The sequence below is a fragment of the Mauremys reevesii genome, linkage group 4 (assembly GCF_016161935.1).
Source record: "Mauremys reevesii isolate NIE-2019 linkage group 4, ASM1616193v1, whole genome shotgun sequence".
NCBI classification, from domain to species: Eukaryota; Metazoa; Chordata; order Testudines; family Geoemydidae; genus Mauremys; species Mauremys reevesii.
Window position 1 is genome coordinate 129,995,192 of NC_052626.1, and position 18,017 is coordinate 130,013,208.

General features: G+C 54.3%; 2 protein-coding genes across 2 annotated transcripts in view; both read right to left on the reverse strand.

Moving 5' to 3' along the window:
* The window catches only part of LOC120404011 (maestro heat-like repeat-containing protein family member 7), a 134,375-nt gene that overhangs the window by 83,777 nt on the left and 32,581 nt on the right, over window positions 1-18,017 (reverse strand). The window lies entirely within an intron of this gene.
* On the reverse strand, window positions 4,185-5,914 carry LOC120404276 (maestro heat-like repeat-containing protein family member 7). The gene is made up of 3 exons (XM_039536502.1): window positions 5,800-5,914; window positions 4,876-4,977; window positions 4,185-4,605 (listed from the first exon to the last, which is right to left on the reverse strand). Exons 1-3 carry the CDS (start codon window positions 5,872-5,874, stop codon window positions 4,474-4,476), a joined length of 309 nt encoding a protein of 102 aa, XP_039392436.1. The 5' UTR covers window positions 5,875-5,914; the 3' UTR covers window positions 4,185-4,473.

The window sequence follows — 18,017 nt, forward strand, 5'->3', positions numbered from 1 at the left end:
TTCTGGTCTGGGAAGTAAGTCCTTCCTGCAGCTGTTCCAACAGACCAGAGTTCCTGAAGATGCGAAGGCCATGCACTTTCCCAGCCATCCCACCTTGATGTCAGTGAAATGTCCTTTGTGATCCACCAGTGCTTGCAGCACCATGGAAACGTACTTTACAGTTTACATATTGGCCGCCCGTGTGCCGGGCCAAGATAGGGATATGCTCTGTCTATCGCCCCACTGCAGTTAGGGAACCCCAGCGCATTAAAGCCATCCACAATGGTCTGCACATTTTCCAAAGTCACTACCCTTGATAGCAGCTGGTCAATGATTGCATTGGCTACTTGTAGCACAGCAGCCCCTACGGTAGATTTGCCCACTCCAAACTGATTCCTGACTGACTGGTAGCTGTTGGGCATTGCAAACTTCCACAGTGCTACGCCACGCACTTCTCAACTGTGAGGGCTGCTCTCATTTTGCTGTCTTTGTGCTTCAGGGCAGGGGACAGCAAGTCACAAAGTTCCTGAAAGTGGTCCTACGTGATACGAAAGTTTCACAGCCACTGGGAATCATCCCAGATCTGCAAAACTATGTGGTCCCATCAGTCTGTGCTTGTTTCCTGGGCCCAAAATTGGCCTTCCACGGCATGAACCTGGCCCAACACCACCATGATCTCCCAATCGCTGCATGCTGTGCTTCTAGGAACAGAGGTGTCCATGTCCTCATCAGTACAGTAATCGCGCTGTCGTCGCTACCTCGCCCATTTTTGCAGAAACTTCACATATTGCTGGATAATGCGTGAGGTATTTACAATGGTCAAGACTGCAGCAGAGATCTGAGTGGGCTACATACTTGCCGCGCTATGGTGCCTGCATGGGTAATCCTGGAAAAATGGCATGAAACGAGGAGAGCTGTTCGGTTCAAGATGGCTGATAAAAGGCGGGAAATGGTTTCCTTCTGTAGCTTTCACTGGAGCCCAGCACTGACAACATGGAGAAATTTGCTACTGATGCAAGAATGGGAGAGCAGAGTTTGCAGCGGAAGCTGTGCTGCTCGGTTGACGATGGCTGAACAACGGCGGGAAATGGTAAGGATCTTTCTCTCTTTTGCACAGCTCTGTTTTCTGCTTATTAACAAAAAGGGATCTTTCTCTCTCTTGCTGTTTTCTGTACTTTACACAGCCCTATGTCACTGACACAGAATCTCTCGCTAATTATTCTGCCATGTGAGTTCTTTCACCCGACCTTCTCAACCTTCCTTTATATTTCCTATTCTATTTAATTAGCCTTTGGTTTTTTAAATTGAGTTCAATTTTTTTTACTCTCATAATTTTTTAGTCCCAACAAAAATAACCTTTTACTACGTTCTTACAAACTCCTCTCTCGTTGCTTTCTCTAGTTTCCCCTCTTTCTTCTATTTAAGATAACCTTTCTTTCCTTTTTTCCTCTAAGCCTAAGCAATCTTTCTTTTTTTTAAAACTCCGTTTCTTTAAGGCCTCTGTAGCGAGAGGGCATAGTCTCCTGCCCTGACAGACAGGGAGGGATCCGTGAACGCCCCCCTGGTGGGTAGAACGGGGACTTGCATGGCCTCCCCGCTGGAAGCAGAGGGGTGGGACAGGAAGCGGAACTATAAAAGGCTGGTCCTCCAGCTCAGTCGGGGGAGGGCTGCCTGAGGAGCAGGACGTCTCTTCCCCGTTGCGTGAGCCCAGACCCAACGGAGACCGCTCTCCTGACAGAGACCCAGAGGTGCTGACAAAGCTGCCAGACGCCAGGATCTCCGAGGAGCTGGGGGGGCTGCCACTAGCTGTCTATCCCAGCGAAGCGAACAACAACCCTGGAACCCATGTACACATGGAATGGGTGTGTAGGATGGAGCCAAGGGAAGCAGAATTAGGTTTGGCTGTGTTATTGACTACAAGCCAGCCAGCGTGTTGCGGCTGGACTTTCCCCGCTGACCCAGTGGCGGACAACTCCACCGCTGTTAGGGTCCTGGGCTGGGACGCAGTGGAATGGGAGGACCTGAGTTCCTCTGCCCCTACCACCTCAACATCAGGAGTGGCAGCCTCCCCCCTGGTTGTCAGGAGGCCTGAATTGCTCTGGCACCCACCTGAATCCAGATGCCAGACGGTTGCCCTGACATTCCCACCAGAGAGCTAACCTTCCCTAGACTGTGACAGCTTTGCCGGACTATAGGCCAGAGCCCCCCTACTTGACTGCTGCTCTACCCTGATCAAGGGCCAGGCAAATGGACCTCCTGCTGCTCTGCCTGCCTGACTGTAGGCCAGATCCCCTTCTCGACTGACGCCCTGCCCTGATTGAGGGCCCCGGGCAAACAGACTCTCACTGCTACTTGGCCTGACTGCAGGCTAGAGCCATTAACACTGAGCTAATTTTCCCTGAACCACCGCACCCGGAAGTATCATAGCAAGGGTGTGGTCTCCCACCCAGATGGACGGACGGTGGGGCTGGGGGACTGCAAACCCTTTACAGCCTCTCTTTCTACTCATTCGTACTTTTCTCTAAATATGTCAAAACACAAGCACACAACCTTCCCCGCCAAACACAGAAAAATAATACAAAATAAATTTTCAAAATGGCCAACGGCATCAAAACGTACACGACTGGAAATGGGGACGGAGGGCAGGATGTAAATGCAACACGGTGCATGGAAACCTGTCAAAAAGTACATGATGATGAAAGCTATCGAGCAGTTAACTACTCACATGGCTGGGCAGGGCAGGCAGCCAATTGGGAAGAAGCCGTGTTCCACCTGCTCCAGGTGGGCTCTGATGCACCAAGCCCCAGAGAAGGGAGGCTTGCTTTTCCCAGAGCTAGGGCAGCTGGGCAGCTTCAATGAGCGGGCTATCCTCAGTGCACATTGTTGTTATCCTATGGACCAATGTCCATAGGTCGCAGCAGGCTGGAGGCTGGTTCTTGAAGGCCTCCAGGATGAAAATAGTCTGAGAAGCCAGGCATCGGACTGAGGACTTGCTGTCCTGCTGCAAGCCTTTGAGGTCTAAGATTGAAAGGAAGGAAATGGAGGTCAGAGCCATGGCACTCTGGAGAGCCCTGGCAGGCCAAGCCAGCTCTGTACCTCTCGGCCCACGACAAGGAGGCAGCAGGCCAGGTGGCAGGAGGCAGGGGACTAGCGGGAACAACCAGCAACCCTCACTAAACATCCCCGCCGCCCTCCACAGCTGGGGGAGCCTCCAGACACAGGCAAGAAGTCCCAATGAACCCCATTCACTCACTATTTCTAGGACTGCCTCATCCCTGCAGTATCTGAGAGCCTCATCCCTGCCTGTATTTACCCTCCCCCTTCCCCCCACAATGCACAGATGGGCACTTAGGCCTAGAGAGGGGGAGAGTCACAAAGGGGGCTTGGGCATTGTTAGGCGCCGCCTAACTTCAGGTGCCCTGCTGCCCTCCAGGAAATGCCGAGGAGGGAGCTCAGCCATTCTCTAGCTCCGGTTGGGAGGCCCAGCTGTGAATCTGCTCTGGGAGTGAGGAGTCTGAGCTATGTCACCCACCCTTCCCTTTTCCCGAACAAATGTGGTGGAGATGCTGCTCTGCCCTGTGCTGCCCAGGGGTCTGGACACGCAGCAGGGAGGTAGGTGACCGGACGTCACTTCAGCCTCATTTGGAGCAGTGGCTTGACCCCAGGTGTCCCACGTGGAGGTGACTGCTCCAAACACTGGGCTAGTGAGTGCAAGGGGGGAGGCAGCACCCCACTTTGGCTGTGTTTGGGGGGGGCAATCATCTGCGAAGGCCAGCCAGCTAAGGCCCAGTTTGGGGATCTACCAGGCCGCAGCTCTGAGGTCAGGGCTAAGTGCCTGGGCACATGCCAACCAGCAGACACGACAGGGTGAGGGGCCAGCTGATCAGGGGGTTGGGGATTTACATTTTGCATCCCCTTGTGGCTCTCGCCTGTGACCACGTTGCTGGCATCGGAGATTGAACCCACCCTGCAGCCCTGGGCCATTCATCCCCCTAGTGCTCAGTACTCAAAGCGGGACCACTCACTCTCGCAGATGCATGCTCAACTTGTTCTGGCTCCTGGTCCAGCTGCCGGGCAGTGAGCCCTACACACACAAACAGCTCATCACATCACCGCCCCCAGCGAGGGTGTTAAAGAGCCTGTCACCTCCAAGCACCGCTTTCCCCGCCTCACTGGCCAGGACACGCTCCTGAATCCCCAGGGGAAAGGGCGAGTCCCCAGAGATGGCTACAGGGCTGGTTGCCAAAGGAGAGCACAGCGCCTTGAAGGTCCACTCCCAAGAGCCCACGGTGGGGTGGGGGCGGAGAATGGGGACTGCATGAGGAGCAGTGGGCTTAGAGGGGTCCTATCAGCCGATCAGGGCAGTTTGGGGTGAGCTTGCTCCTGTGGGTTTCTGACACCCCTTCGCCTTCATTAGGGAATCAGGAGCCCAGGGGTCACTTCTCGCTGCTGGCAGGGACTGAGGAGAGCCTGGGACCAGATCCAGCCCCTCTGCTAAAGGGACCCCTCTGCTCTGTGGTTACCTAGGAACCTGATGGCTGCTTCCCTAACTGGAGTCTGTGGGTTCTGCAGGAAGGCCATGGTCTGGCACAGGAAGTCATCAGCTCTCCCGTTGTAGCGCCTCACCTAGGAGCCAGAACAAGGGAGAACAAGATTATTAAAGGCCTTTCCGTCCCACAGGCCAGCTTCCAGGTGTGTGGAGCGCACGCCCTGTTTTTGCCCCTCCTTCCTGTGCTGGGAGGATCACGCAGAGGGACCACACCCAGGGCCAGGTGTGGTCCCGCGGCTGGGGCTCAGTGTGGGCACAGAGCCAGGCAATCGGGGGTGCCCTATCCACTGATTCCTCCACTTCTGCCAGCGAGGGCTGTGCAGTGAATGGCCAGAGGGCTCCCTCACCAGGCAGTCACAGATTCGCCAGGTTTCCTTGTGCTGGATGAGGCCACTGAGCTGGTGCCACCTCAGGAATTGGGCGGCACTGCTGAGGGTGTCCCAACACACCTGCAAAACAAGAGGGGCCGGGGCGAGCCGGACACAGTTACGGGAGCTGGAAGCCACTAGCCTAGTTACCGGAGGCCAGGAGGCCGTGGCGTGCTGAACGCCTCCTGCCCTGGCTGCTCACGGAAGGGCGGCGGTGTGGCTAAGGCAATGGCTGGAGACCTGACTCAATTCCCATCTCTCCCTGCAGGAACTCAGGCAAGTTGCTTAGGCCCAGGGCTGCAAAGGGATTTAGGTGCCTAATGCCCATGGGGTTCAATATTTTGAGGCTGCGCTCAGTTCCCACCTCATGGGGTGAATTCATTAGTGCTGGGGGCATTGGGGTCCCAAGTGATGGGGGCCATGAGCACTAGCATGTGCAGAGGCATGGGGGGGAGGGGCTTGGGCATGTCATGGCTAGTACGGGTTGTCCGGGCCGCTGGCTAAGGGCACATTGGGTCCTGTGTACCATCTGGAGGCTGAGTAGCCCTGCTCCTGGTAGGGATATGGCCAGGGTTGTGCTCTTCCCACAAGCACAGCCAGGAGTGTGTGGAGGCCAGTGGCTGTAGGAGCGGTGAGGCGACCACTCGCCCCACCCAATCTCTCAGCCTGACTGCAGGGGGGTGTTGAGCTCAGAGGATGCAGAGAAGACTCAGCAGTTGGGTGGGGTTCCATGGTCATGGCACTACTGGACTCAACATTCAAGTGATTTTGAGTGCCTGATGGTCACAGCTCTGAGCACCTGCCTCTACCGGCCAGACCCTTTAAAGGGGGTGTCACATGTTGCCCCCAAACAAATGGTCGCTCTGTAACTATCTCAGCTGCAGACTCCACCCGTGGCCTCACCTGGGACACGTTGGGACGCTCATCATGAACAAGGAGGAGCAGTGGGACCAGGCTCTGGAGCACATACTCCTTCATCTCACTCCGGTTGGGCCACCTTACAAGCTCCAGCAGGTCTTTAAAAGGGTGATGGAGAGCACCTGAGCTTGCTGGTCACCTGCAAGAGATGATATAGGGAGGGGAGGAGACACTGTGACAGTCATTCTCATCCAGCAGGGCAAGTGCACACTGTGCCAGAGATGTCTGCCCTGCAGGGGGTATTGGTAACTCACCCCCAGCCATACAGCCACAACTGGGGCCAGAGTCTCATGGGCATAGCGCCATTGAAGGCAATAGAGATGCAGATTTCCACCAGCTGAGGGGCTGGCCTGGTAACTTCTTGGCCAGGAGAGCAGTAAGCTGGGGTGAGACTGCCCTAGGCTCTCACAGCCAGCTCTGGGTGCACTGACATCAGCACCCGCCTGTGTCAGCCAAGGGGAAACATTCAGGATGGAGCAGTGTCAGGACAGGGGCGGCAGAGAGGAGCGATGAGGAAAGATTCAAAGAGCGAAGGGGGTGTAGTTTGTCCACCCACTTTGCAGGCCCAGCTCACACTGGTGTTGACTCCACAGCAGCCCTCTAGCCGGGCCAAGGGGGCCAGGCATAGGGGCAAATTTCTACATTGGTGTTTGTTTGGGCCATGCTCAGGGACCTGGGGTGAATTTAACTAGGCCAAGGGGTGGTAAATGTGCAGGAGCTCCCAGATAGGGGGCCTTGGAAGCCATGACTGGAAGCCACCCAGCCTCCAGGGGGTTGGGGTGGGGTGAGGGGTCAGCTCAGAACAGCTGGGCAGGCTCTGTACAAAACACATGGGAGGGGTATGGGGGCATCAGGCTGCACTGCAGTGGGCACAGGCAGATGTTGAACTGCCACCTCTCTGGTCTTCCCTCCAGTTGTTGAGGCCTGTTTGCCTTTCCCTGGTGATGGGTGTAGTAAGTGCAGGCCATGATAAAGGCCCAGTATGAGGCCTGAGGCCTGAACTAAAGTAATGAACAAGACTTTGCTAATATAAAGCAGTTAAGCTGTGAGCCAGAGGCAGGCCCTGCTCACAGAAGCTGGCAAGGAAAGGGCTGATACATATCTAAAAGGTACTGAACATTCACAAACTTGCACATTCCACACAGATAACAAAGAACAGGCTGGCCCATCCCAATGACAGGGGCAAAAGGGTAAAATGATGGATAGAGTTGTTTTGATCGAACCAACATGTACAAGGTAGAAGGGGGCACCTAAATACATAGAAAGGTTGTACCGTGCTACGTGGAGGGGTTGTACCTCATACGTCAGGTGTGATGTGTAACTTGTTTGTGTCTGTGTATAAGAATGCATCCCTGGGGCGGTGCCTTTGTCCGGCCGAGGGGGCAGTGGAAAGTCCCACCAATGAGCCGGGTCCATTGCCAAGAGGCACTTTCTCTTAGTATGCCCTGAATTAGGCTAAGAAACCTACAGGGAACTGCAATTGTGTCCGAGGTCGCAATAAACCTAGCCGACGTGGCTTTGCATCTTACTGACTCTGTGGTTATTGGGGTTCTCCGGGTCTGCTGTGTCAGCTATCTGCAGAGCTGGGGTAGCACACCGAGGGAACACACGACGCAGCCGAGTGATATCAACAAGGAGAAAGCAGAGCACCACACCGGTAGCACTCTGACAACACACTTCTGACAACAATGGGCGTTGTGTTCATTAACACTATTTGGATATAACCCCTGCCCCATAAAGAACCTGTTCTGTTCCCCCCGGGCCTGAGAGGGGTTTGGTTTAAAGGGCCTGCCCCAGGCGAGATCCTGCATCCTTGGTCCAGGCTGCCCTGTCCCTTTGGCCAGCTGGGGATCCAGGAGACCCTGGGAACAGCTTTAGCCAGGCCTGTGCCACTACTAAATAAAGAGCGGCAGTATGAGAGCTGGGGAGTCCCTCCAGGAGCCCCCACTGGGGCATTACCCCTGGAAGGCAGTAACGGATGGGCCCCTTTCTCCTGCCCGCTTGCTGGATCTCGCCACCCAGTGTGGGACTGAACATCAGTCTGGTGAATGCGCCAGTGGGGGCTAGTTTGTGGGTACAAAAGATCTGAGGAGAACTTTCCCCTCCTTTGACGCTGCCCTGCCATGAGAACGAAGGGGAGAGGAAAGGGCGGTAGCTGCAGAACCTACAGACAGAGCCATTTCCTTATGGCGCTGACAGGCCAGCTGTAGGATTCCTGGCCAGGGAAAGGAGGGGCAGATTTTCACCAAAGTACCATCACTTGTCACCCTGGAAGCCAGCAGAGCATTGCAGCACCCTGTGCTGCAGAGGCCCTCGCTGCATGCAGGCTCAGGAATGCACGCCCTTCCCAAGGGGAGCCTCGTCCCCAGGCTGCCCTCATCCTTGTCAGTAGGCTCATGGGACACCAGGGGTCCCATCCTTTCTGCCATGTGCTCTCATGGAGAGTGAGAGGAAGGCGGGAATGGGCTCATGATTTATGACAATCCGTTTTCTGGCTAGGACCATAGCACAGGCCCTGCTAGCCCACCCCCTAGCCCCCATTCACATGTCCGCAGTTTGATGGGATCTCCTGTGAGCTGCCAGGCCTTACATCATCAAACAATGGCAGGAGTTGCTCAGCCACTTGCACAGCCGCGCAGCTGGCGCTCTGCCTGTCCATGCCGGCGAGGAGGTGTTTCAGCACGGCGATGGCCTTGCAGATGAGGTCTCTGTCTACCTCCTGAGTCGCCCAGGACATCTGGCAGCAGACGCTGGAGTTTCCCACCTGTGTGAAACAAGGAGCTGCTTTACGAAACACCCTCCAGTGACCCAACAAGCCATTTCCAAAACAATGTCTGCCTCCCCTGCAGACAGAGGCATGGGAGCTAGGGGTGCTGGGGGTGCTGCAGCACTCCCAGGTTTTACGCAGGACTCTGCTCCTGGCCCCACACACAGGGTCCCAGCTGCCGGCCCTGCGCCAACCCCCAGCTATGGCCCCAGCCTTGGTCCCCTTGCCCCATCCATCCCCCGCCCCTGCCTCCTGGAGCCATGGCCCTGCTCCTGACCAAAGCTCTAGGGGTGGAGGGGGGTGTGGACAGGGGTAAGGGGGGGGGGTGCAGCACCTCCACTATAAAAGTCTTCCAGCCCCTGCCTCCAGAGACATATTACAGCCTCAAAGCCTTTGCACAGCCAGCTAAGATCACGGGCAGTGGGTCTGGCAACCTGCAACATAAGCAGCTGCTTCCTTGTCCCCAGATCTCAGGGGATGGTTTTTATTAGCAGATATCATCCGTGGAAGTTCTCTACACAACACGTTGACCCCAAATAAATCAAGTGTATTATTGTTCAAATAGCACCTCGAGGCCTGTCTGCACAAGGGCTTGTGCTGGGGCTTTCCAGGCACAGTCAGAGACGGTCCCTGCCCTAGAGCTTACAGGCTAGACACACGAAGGAAGGATTTCTATCCCCATTGTACAGACATGGAACTCGGGCACAGAGAGGTTACGTGACTCGCCCACAGTCACTTAGGGAGTCTGATGGAGCCAGGAACCGAACCTGGGTTCTCCTGAATCCTGGTCCTTACAGCCCAGCCTAGGGGAGGGAGCCAATATTGCACACTAGTTCTAGGGTTAGTCTGTTACTAAAAGCCAGATTCAGTCATTTCTGTATTTGGTTTTTCAACCTTTCAAAGACAGCCCCACAAAATCTCAACCGCATCAGGGAAAAATAGGTCATATACAGGCTAACCGGTTCCAGAAAGGAAAATGAACCACAAGCAAGTGAAAACCAGGCTGAAGTGCATGGAACGATGGGAATGGTGTGTAACAAAGAGAATTACAGTCACGCCTCTCCATGTCTGATCTAGTCATAGTCCGGGTTTAATAAACCGACTGACCCCTATTCTCAGGCGAAGTAAATTATCATTAACGAGTTGCCTTCAGATTGTCTCCTCTTTACCAGGCTGTCAGATCTGTGTATTTAAGCCCCAAGGACTTTCTCTGCCTTCACTATATTGTGGGTATCAAACTTGTTATGAGATCTTAGCAGCCAAAGGCCCTTCCAGAGCTCTTCAGAGGAGCGAAAAGGCGGGACAGAGCCGTGACGCCAACAGTTAAAACCTATGAGGCTTTAAAAGGGGATTTGTAGGAAAAATGGTTCCTAATTGTAGTGAAATGGCTCTATCCAAGCGTCCCTGATCACTGGGGTCGCCAGCATTCCCTGGGGTCTAGAGTCTGCAGCTCTGCTGCTACTCTAGTGCTAGGGTTCTTTGGATCACAGAGACCCCAGACACAATCAGGCCCAGCTGTGCCAGATGCTCCACACACCTAGAGACGCACTGCAGGAGCCAGGCCCTGCCCTGCAGAACAGCAGACAAAGGCCAGGCAGGGGCTTGCCCAAGGGCACCCTGCAGGTCAGTGGCAGAGCCAGGAATAGAAGCCAGGGCTCCTGACTCCAGGCCAGGCCATACCCCTGGGAAGGTTTCAATGACCCCAGCCCTGCAGCAGCTCCCTGCGGTTCTGGGTTTATCCCCCAGCCCTCCTCCCCTCTCACCTTCTCTGGGAGACGGGCCAGATTGAGGAGGCCTTTGAGCCCCAACCAGCGCACCACGGTCTGGTGGTCTCTCAGCTGCCTGCTCATCTCCTCCACGATGGCGGCTGCCAGCCCGTAGCCAAGGTCAGGCACTGGAGGAGCTAACACACCAACAGCAAATCAAGCCAGAGAACGGGGCTGGCCTCTCGCGACTCATCTCTGCCACGGGGCCCTTAGCTCCACTGGCCAAGGCCCGGCATGGGCTGCATGCAGGGCATCGCGATTGGTCACTGTGTGGGCCCCACTGAAACGCTGCTAGCGCGACGGCCCCTCGAGGCTCCAGCTGAGATCAAGGCCTGCCCTGCTCCCTCACTAAGGCTCAGCTGCACACGGAGCAGTGGTGTGGGGGGTGGGGTCTGCAGCCTTGTGCTCCAAAGGGTCGCCCGGTCTGCGGGGGGCAGGTGAACTGGCCATGAATGGGCAGGCGGCTGCCCGGCCTGCGCATGGCACACGGATGTCAGAGGGGGCTCGAGGGCCGAGGTCACACAAGGGACCATTCTATGGAACTGAGCCTTGGGGAACAAGAGACACCTGACCCTGGGCCTTGCTCCAGCCCCATGACACCAGCTGGGACAGGTAACAATGCCCAGACTGAGTGACTCCACCCCTAGGGTTGTAGGAGCTTTCCCTGCCCCTGCTCACCCACCCACCCCCAGGGCCTTCAGGGCCACCCCTCTCCTGGCCATAGGCATGAGCGGCAAGTTCCATTGGCCCATGGTGCCTGGGCACCATGGGCCTCAGCCCCACCTTTCCCCCCACGTCTCCCAGGCCATTTAAAACAGCCTGGGGCCCCCACCACCACTGGCAGCGCAGCAGAGCGGCCTCCTGCCTGCTTGCTCCCATGGCTGCCAGCCCCTCCCTGTGGCCCCTGGGTGGGGTGGGCATGCCCCTGCAGCCAGTAGGAAGCTGTGGGGCAGTGCCTCGGGTAGCAGCACATGGAGGGCCCCGCCTGCCCTGCCTAGGAGCCCCAGATAAGCGCCGCACCCTCCCAACTCCTCCCAGAGCCTGCCCCACCCCTTTCCCGACCCCACTCTGGCCCCAAACTCCTTCCCAGAGCCTGCAGCCCCTCCTCCACACACCCTCCTGTCCCCAAACTCCTCCCAGAGCCTGCATCCCCACCCTCTCCTGCACTCCCACCCTCTGACCCATCCCAGAGCCTGCACCCCAGGCCCTCCCCACCCAAACTCCCTCCCAGAGACTTAGGCAGGTTGGGGCAGAGTTTAGGGGCAGAGTTTGAGGGGCAGGTTCTGCTGAGCACCACCAAAATTTCTACAAATCTGCTGTCCCTGGCCATAGGTCAGCCCCATGCCCCAGTCACCGCTGGGCCGGGTTTTCTCACGACCCTCACCCGCTGGTGAGGCTCACCTGAATGAAGAGCGCCACGGCCGGGACGCATCGCCATCGGCCCGATCGCTGACGATGGCCAGCCGCTGGTAGAAAAGCCAGTTTCGCTCCTGGAAATTGAGCGAAACCATGGCCCTGGCATAGGAAACACAAACACCACAGCATCACGGTGGGCAAGGACTGGTCCTCCATTTATGAATCTAACCAGGACAGGGGATCCCGGCGACTAGTCACGCGCAGCTGGCACGGACTAGTTCCTGCTGGCTTAAAATGCCCAGCGGCTTATGTGCTAGAGACCCAAACCCTTAATCACTCGACAGGGAGCCCTTCCATGAGGCCAGCTCTGAGCACGTAGTGCTGTGGCTGCAAGAGAACTGCAGACAAAGAAGGGTGTCGGTGGGGTCGGTGGTCTTCCTCATGTGCCCAGATATTGGGTGATGAGAGACAGAAGGGTGGGTGAGAGAATATCTTAGATTCACCCAAGACAAGCGCTGAGCTTTCTGTGTTAGCTTCTCTCTCACCCACAGTCACTGGGCCAACCAAAGACATTCCCTCCCCCACCTTGTCTCTCTCATGTGCTGGGCCTGACAGGGCTACACCAACGCTGCGGAAAGACATGGCGGAGGCTGTCTTTGCCCAGCCATGCCTGCCAGAGCCACGCAGGAAGCGGTTTACGCCAGGCAGCGCAGGGTGGAGAAGTAGCCGACTGACCCCTTGGCCAACAGCACAGAGGCTGCGGCCTGTTCCATGCAGGCGATTGGGAGCCGCGCCTCACCCAGCAGGGAAGGCAATGTGGCCGTGTCCTGGGCCAGGGAGGGGAGCTGCTGCTGTGATCGGTTCTGGGCAGCACTCACCGGGCAAGCAGGCAGACACCTTTGTGGTGCGTGTCAGAGCTCATGAGCAGGTCCCAGCCGCCCTGCTTCATCATGAAGGTGACCTGCTCCTTGTAGCCAGCGACAGAAGCAAAGCTTCCATGGCCTTCACCGCAACCTGTGTGCAGAGCGAGCCTCTTGTTACTGAGTGAGCCCAGGCCAGGCCCTGCCGCGCCTGCGGGCGACGCTGCAGAACCCAGGCTGGGTGTCGGGCTGGCGGTACCTGACGGGCTGAGGGGTGCGGCCGTGTCCTCCTGGTTATGCTCCCTCTCCCGCGAAGCAGTGTGCTGCACTGTGTGGGTGACGTGGAAGAGCAGCGCGACGAGCTGAGGGAAGAGCTCCTTCACCTCCTGCCTGCAGGCCTGCTCCTGCAGGATCACATACAGGGCTCTTGTGGCCTGCAGCTAAGAACAGGAGACAGACATCACTGCAGGGATTTCGTCCTTCCCACGCTCCCCCAGGGCACCTAGAGGGGTGGGGGTGGGCTGGGGGCTAAGGCCTGGGATGCTGGGTTCAATTCCTAGCCTGTGAGACCTTGGCTAGAACCACACAAGGGACTTCGGCCCAGCGTGGCCATGCCCAGCTGCATGTGCCCTGCTGCCCAGTGGACTCACAGCCCTGGGTTAAGTGCCCAGGCCCGATATGCTCCAGAGAGAGTCAGTTGGGCCAATTGTTAAAGCGGTGAAAGGGATGGGCTGGGTAATTTCAGGCCTGTCAGCCTGACATCGATCCCAGGCAAGATAATGGAGCAGCTGGTATAAGATTCAATTAATAAAGAATTAAAGAGGATAATTTATTTAATGCAAATCAACAATTTTTCGATGAGATGACAAGTTTGGTAGATAAAGGAAATGGTATTGACATAATGTATGTAGACTTCTGTAAGGCGCTTGAGTTGGCGCTGCACTCCAGTTTGATCAGAAACCTAGAAGTTACAAAAGTAACGTGGCACACATGAATTGGATTATAAAGTGGCTGATAGGTCTCAAAATGTAATTGTAAACTGGGAATCAGCATTGCACAGGTGTGTTTCCAGGATGGTCCTTGCAGGATCGGGTCTTGGCCCTACGCGATTTAACATTTTCATCAATGACCTGAAGAAAACCTCAAATCATCACTGATAAAGTTTGCAGATGACACAAGAATTGGGTGAGTGGTAAATAATGAAGAGGATAAGTCACTGATACAGAGCGATCTGAATCACTTGGTAAACTGGGGAGCAATCAAACAGTATGTGTTTTAATATGGCTCATTGTAAATGAATACATCTAGGAACAGGACGAGGGACTCTATCCTGGGAAGCAGAGACTCTGTAAAGGACTTGGGAGTCCTGGTGATAATCAGCTCATGTGATCCTGGGATAAATAAACAGAAGAATCTAGAGTGGGAGTATTTGGCACTGGTGTGACAACTGCTGGGATCCTGGGTCCAGTTCCGGTGCCCCAATGCAAAAAGAATGTTGATGAATTGCAGAGGGTTCAGAGAAGAGCCATGAGAATGATTAAAGGACTAGAAACCATGTCTTATAGTGATAGGGTGACCAGACAGGACAGGGGTTGGGGTAATAGGAGCCTATATAAGGAAAAGACCCTAAAATCAGGACTGTCCCTATAAAAATCAGGACCTCTGGTGAGAGATATAGTGAGAGACTCAAGAAGCTCGATCTATTCATCTTAACAAAGAGAGGGTTGAGGGGTGACTTGATTACTGTCTATAGGTATCTCCCTGGGAAACAAATATTTAGTAATTGGCTTTTCAGTCTTGCAGAGAAAGGTCTAACATGATCCAGTGGCTGGAAGTTGAAGGTAGACATTCAGACTGGAAATAAGGCATAAACATCACAGTGAGAGTAATTAATCATTGGAAGAATTTACCCAGGGTGGTGATAGATTCTCCATCACTGACTATTTTTGAACCACGATGGGATGTTTTTCTTCAAAGACCTGCTCTAGGAATGATCTGGGGGCAGTTCTCTGGCTTGTGTCAGGCAGGGGATCTGACTAGATGATCGCAGAGGTCCCTTCTTGCCTTGAACTCTATGAAGCTAAGAGTGAGGAGCTGCCTAAACCAACCAATAGGAAATGCGGAGGAGAGGGATGTGGCCTAAGCCCCACCCCTAAAGGGAATTTGGTATCTATCTCTACTTGGGAACACTTAAATAGTCATTGGAGCAGAGTTTTGACCCCAGGTCTCCCAGTTGGGCTAGAGACAGTGGTGTAGTCGAAAATATGAAGGTCCTGGAATGCCACTAAAATACTGATTTTCTTCAATATGAATTATAGAAATTCACATTTTATTTGTCTACTGAATTTCTGGTACAGTAATCCTGGGCTAAACCAGGCATGGCTGGAGACAGGCCAGCTGTCCAAAATAACAAGGTATTGGATTTTTTTTTAATTGTACACCCCCCCCCATAGTAGCTATTCAATTTATTTTAAATGTTGAAATCATTGTGCTGAAATGCCATTACTGTGTATGCAATAGAATACAATAGAAATGCCATTACTGTGTCTACAATAGAATATGTAAAAGATATAACTCTAGACAGAAGTGTACAGTACAGTGGTAAAAACCCAATGAATGCGTAGCAAGTTTTCTTTTTACTTTAGCCTATAGGCTAATGAAAATAGAAAATAAATCATGCTGCTGCACTACAGACATTACTGTATCAGGCTGAAATAATAAAAGTTTATTTTAAATGTAGCTAGTAGGCTACACAAGTAACACAAAATCCATCAAGGCATAACGGGCTGGAGTAGCAAAGGCCTGCTGGAATGCATTGATCTAATTTTTACAAATATTTCCACAAAGCGTCTTTCTCCATATTGTATTTTCTGTGTCTGTGAATCAGAGGGAGAACAAGGATGTCTGAGCCAAGTTCTGGCACAGCTGAGAGGATGCCACATGGAAAATGAAGGGCCATGTAGCTTGCTAAACGTGAGTGATGACGTATGCGGAATAAGCCCTTGCTACATTTCCATTCACAATCATAGTCATGTGGCTGAGGGTATGGCTACACTTGCAGCTGTACAGCACTGGGAGTTAAAGCTGTCTTCGTACAGCTGCGTAGGGAAAGCACTGCAGTCTGTCCACACTGACAGTTGCCAGCGCTGTTGTGGCCACATTTGCAGCATCTGCAGCGGCATTGGGAGCAGTGCATTATGGTCAGCTATCCCAGCTGCCCAAGTGGCTGCAACGTGCTTTTCAAAAGGGGGTGGAGGTGACAGGAGCGTGGGGAGAGAGAGAGGGGATTTTTGGAGCCAACACTGTGTCAGCAGCTGCCTTGCAAGTTCCAACCCCCTCCCCTAGCCCTCTCTGACTCACTGAAAGTGAACAGCACCTCTTTGTTTTTTCCCTCACAGACCAGATAAGCAGCCGCTCGCCGAAACGGACCCTCCTCCTCCCCTCTATTCAAGCAAACACGAGCTGTGGGCCTTCCAAAGGGAGCCCTCTGCCTCTGCTCATTTACAGCAAACAGGAGCTGGGTTTGTTTTTTGATAAGCAGCTCCTGAGCCCAGAGTTTACAACAAAACAAAGAGCGGAACCTTCACTTAAAAGGGTTATGGGAAGCTTCCGAGATCAGTCACTGCATACTAAGGTTATTCCCTGTTTACACTGGTGCCCCAGCGCAGCAGCAGCACAATACTTTATTCCTCTCGGGAGGTGGAGTACAGCGCGCTGTAGCCACGGAGATACAGCGCTGTATGTGCCTTGCCAGTGTGGACGGGAGTGAGTTACAGCGCTGTTGGTGGCTTTATTGCGCCTGTAATTCTCAAGTGTGGCCAAGGCCTTAGATAAAGTGAAAAGGAGGTAGGCAGCTGTGTAACTAATCTGGTCTGTCACTGACAGGAATTGTCAATGCCTAGCATGACTCTCTTGATTATACTGGTCAGAAGTGCCAGCTGAGCTGAAACCACTGCTCAGCTCCACGCTGCAGTGATTTCATGCAGCATGGCTGAAGCCTGGTCTACACTACACAGGGGGTTCGAATTAGGCACGCAAATTCAGCCACGCGGAATAGCATAGCTGAATTCGGCACTTAATTCGAACTACTCACCCGCCCAGACGCGGTGGTCGAACTCCGCGGCTCCGCCGACCCACCACCGCCGCTTGCACTGGTGGAGTACCGGAGTTGATCGCGTAAGCCCGGAGTTCGAATCTATCGCATCTAGATCAGACGCGATAGTTCAACTCCGAGAAGTCAAACTCACCGCACCCAGATGGTAAGTGTAGACTAGCCCTGAGTGTGAACGTGGATTTAGGCCTTGGCTACACTTGAGAGTTACAGCACAATAAAGCCACCAACAGCGCTGTAACTCACTCCCCGTCCACACTGGCAAGGCATATACAGTGCTGTATCTTCCTGGCTACAGCGCTGCTTGTACTCCACCTCCTCGAGAGGAATAAAGAGTATTGCGCTGCTGCTGCTGCTGCTGCACTGGGGCACCAGTGTAAACAGGGAATAACCTTAGTACGCAGTATCGACTCATCCCACCCCCCTTTCTGGCTCAGGTTACAGCCTCAGGTACTGACCTCACCTAAAGTCATCCCCTGCTCTCCCATCCCCATGCAGACAGTCCCAGTAAAACTAAACACCATTTCCAGGTCAATCCATCCCTCTCCCTACAGCGCCACAGGGCTATAGATAACAAAATGAAATTCACCAAAGACAAATGTGAGGTGCTACATTTAGAGAAGAAAAGCAAAATGCACAGATACAGAATGGAGGATAACCAGCTGAGAAGGATCTGGGAGCTGTGGTGGATCACAACTCAGCATGAGTCAGCAATGCGATGTTGTTAGTAAAAAAGCAAATGCAATTTTAAGTTGCATTAACAGAGGGTATAGCCAGGGCTGCTCCAGGACGCCAGCGTGCCAAGCCGAAGGCGCGCTAGGCGTGCAATGAGAGCCGCAGGGGGCGCGCTGCCTGTCGCCGGGAGGGCAGCAGGTGGTTCCGGCGGACCCATGAGCAGCTCATGAGGGTCCCCTTCTGGTCCTGCGGCTCCGTGACCTCCCGCAGGCATGGCTGTGCGGATGCCCACTGGAGCCATGCGGGACCAGTGGACCCTCCGCAGGCATGTCTGCAGCAGGTCCACTGGAACCGCGGACCAGCGACCGCCAGAGCACCCCCCGTGGCGTGCCGCCTGCTTGCCGTAGCGCAAAATTACGCAGAGCCGCCCCTGGGTATGCAGTGCATGCAAGTCATGGGAGGCGATAGTACCACTACCTACTCAGTGCTGGTTAGGCCTCAGCTGGAGTACGGGTGTCCAGTTTTGGTCACTAAATGTCTAGAAAGGATGTGGAGAAACTGGAAAGTGATCCAGAGTATGAGTGACAAAGGTGATCAGAGGGATGGAACACAAGCCATAAGAAAAAAGGCTGGAAGGAACTGCTATGTTTTGTTTGGAAAGGAGGAGA

Excerpts from the sequence above, each read along its gene's own strand:
- LOC120404276 (XM_039536502.1), bottom strand. The coding sequence starts at position 5,874 with ATGAAGGAGTATGTGCTCCAGAGCCTGGTCCCACTGCTCCTCCTTGTT. Across the intron at positions 4,978-5,799 it reads AGCGTCCCAACGTGTCCCAG|GTGTGTTGGGACACCCTCAG; the intron begins GTGAGGCCACGG and ends CTTGTTTTGCAG. Across the intron at positions 4,606-4,875 it reads GGCGAATCTGTGACTGCCTG|GTGAGGCGCTACAACGGGAG; the intron begins GTGAGGGAGCCC and ends TCTGGCTCCTAG.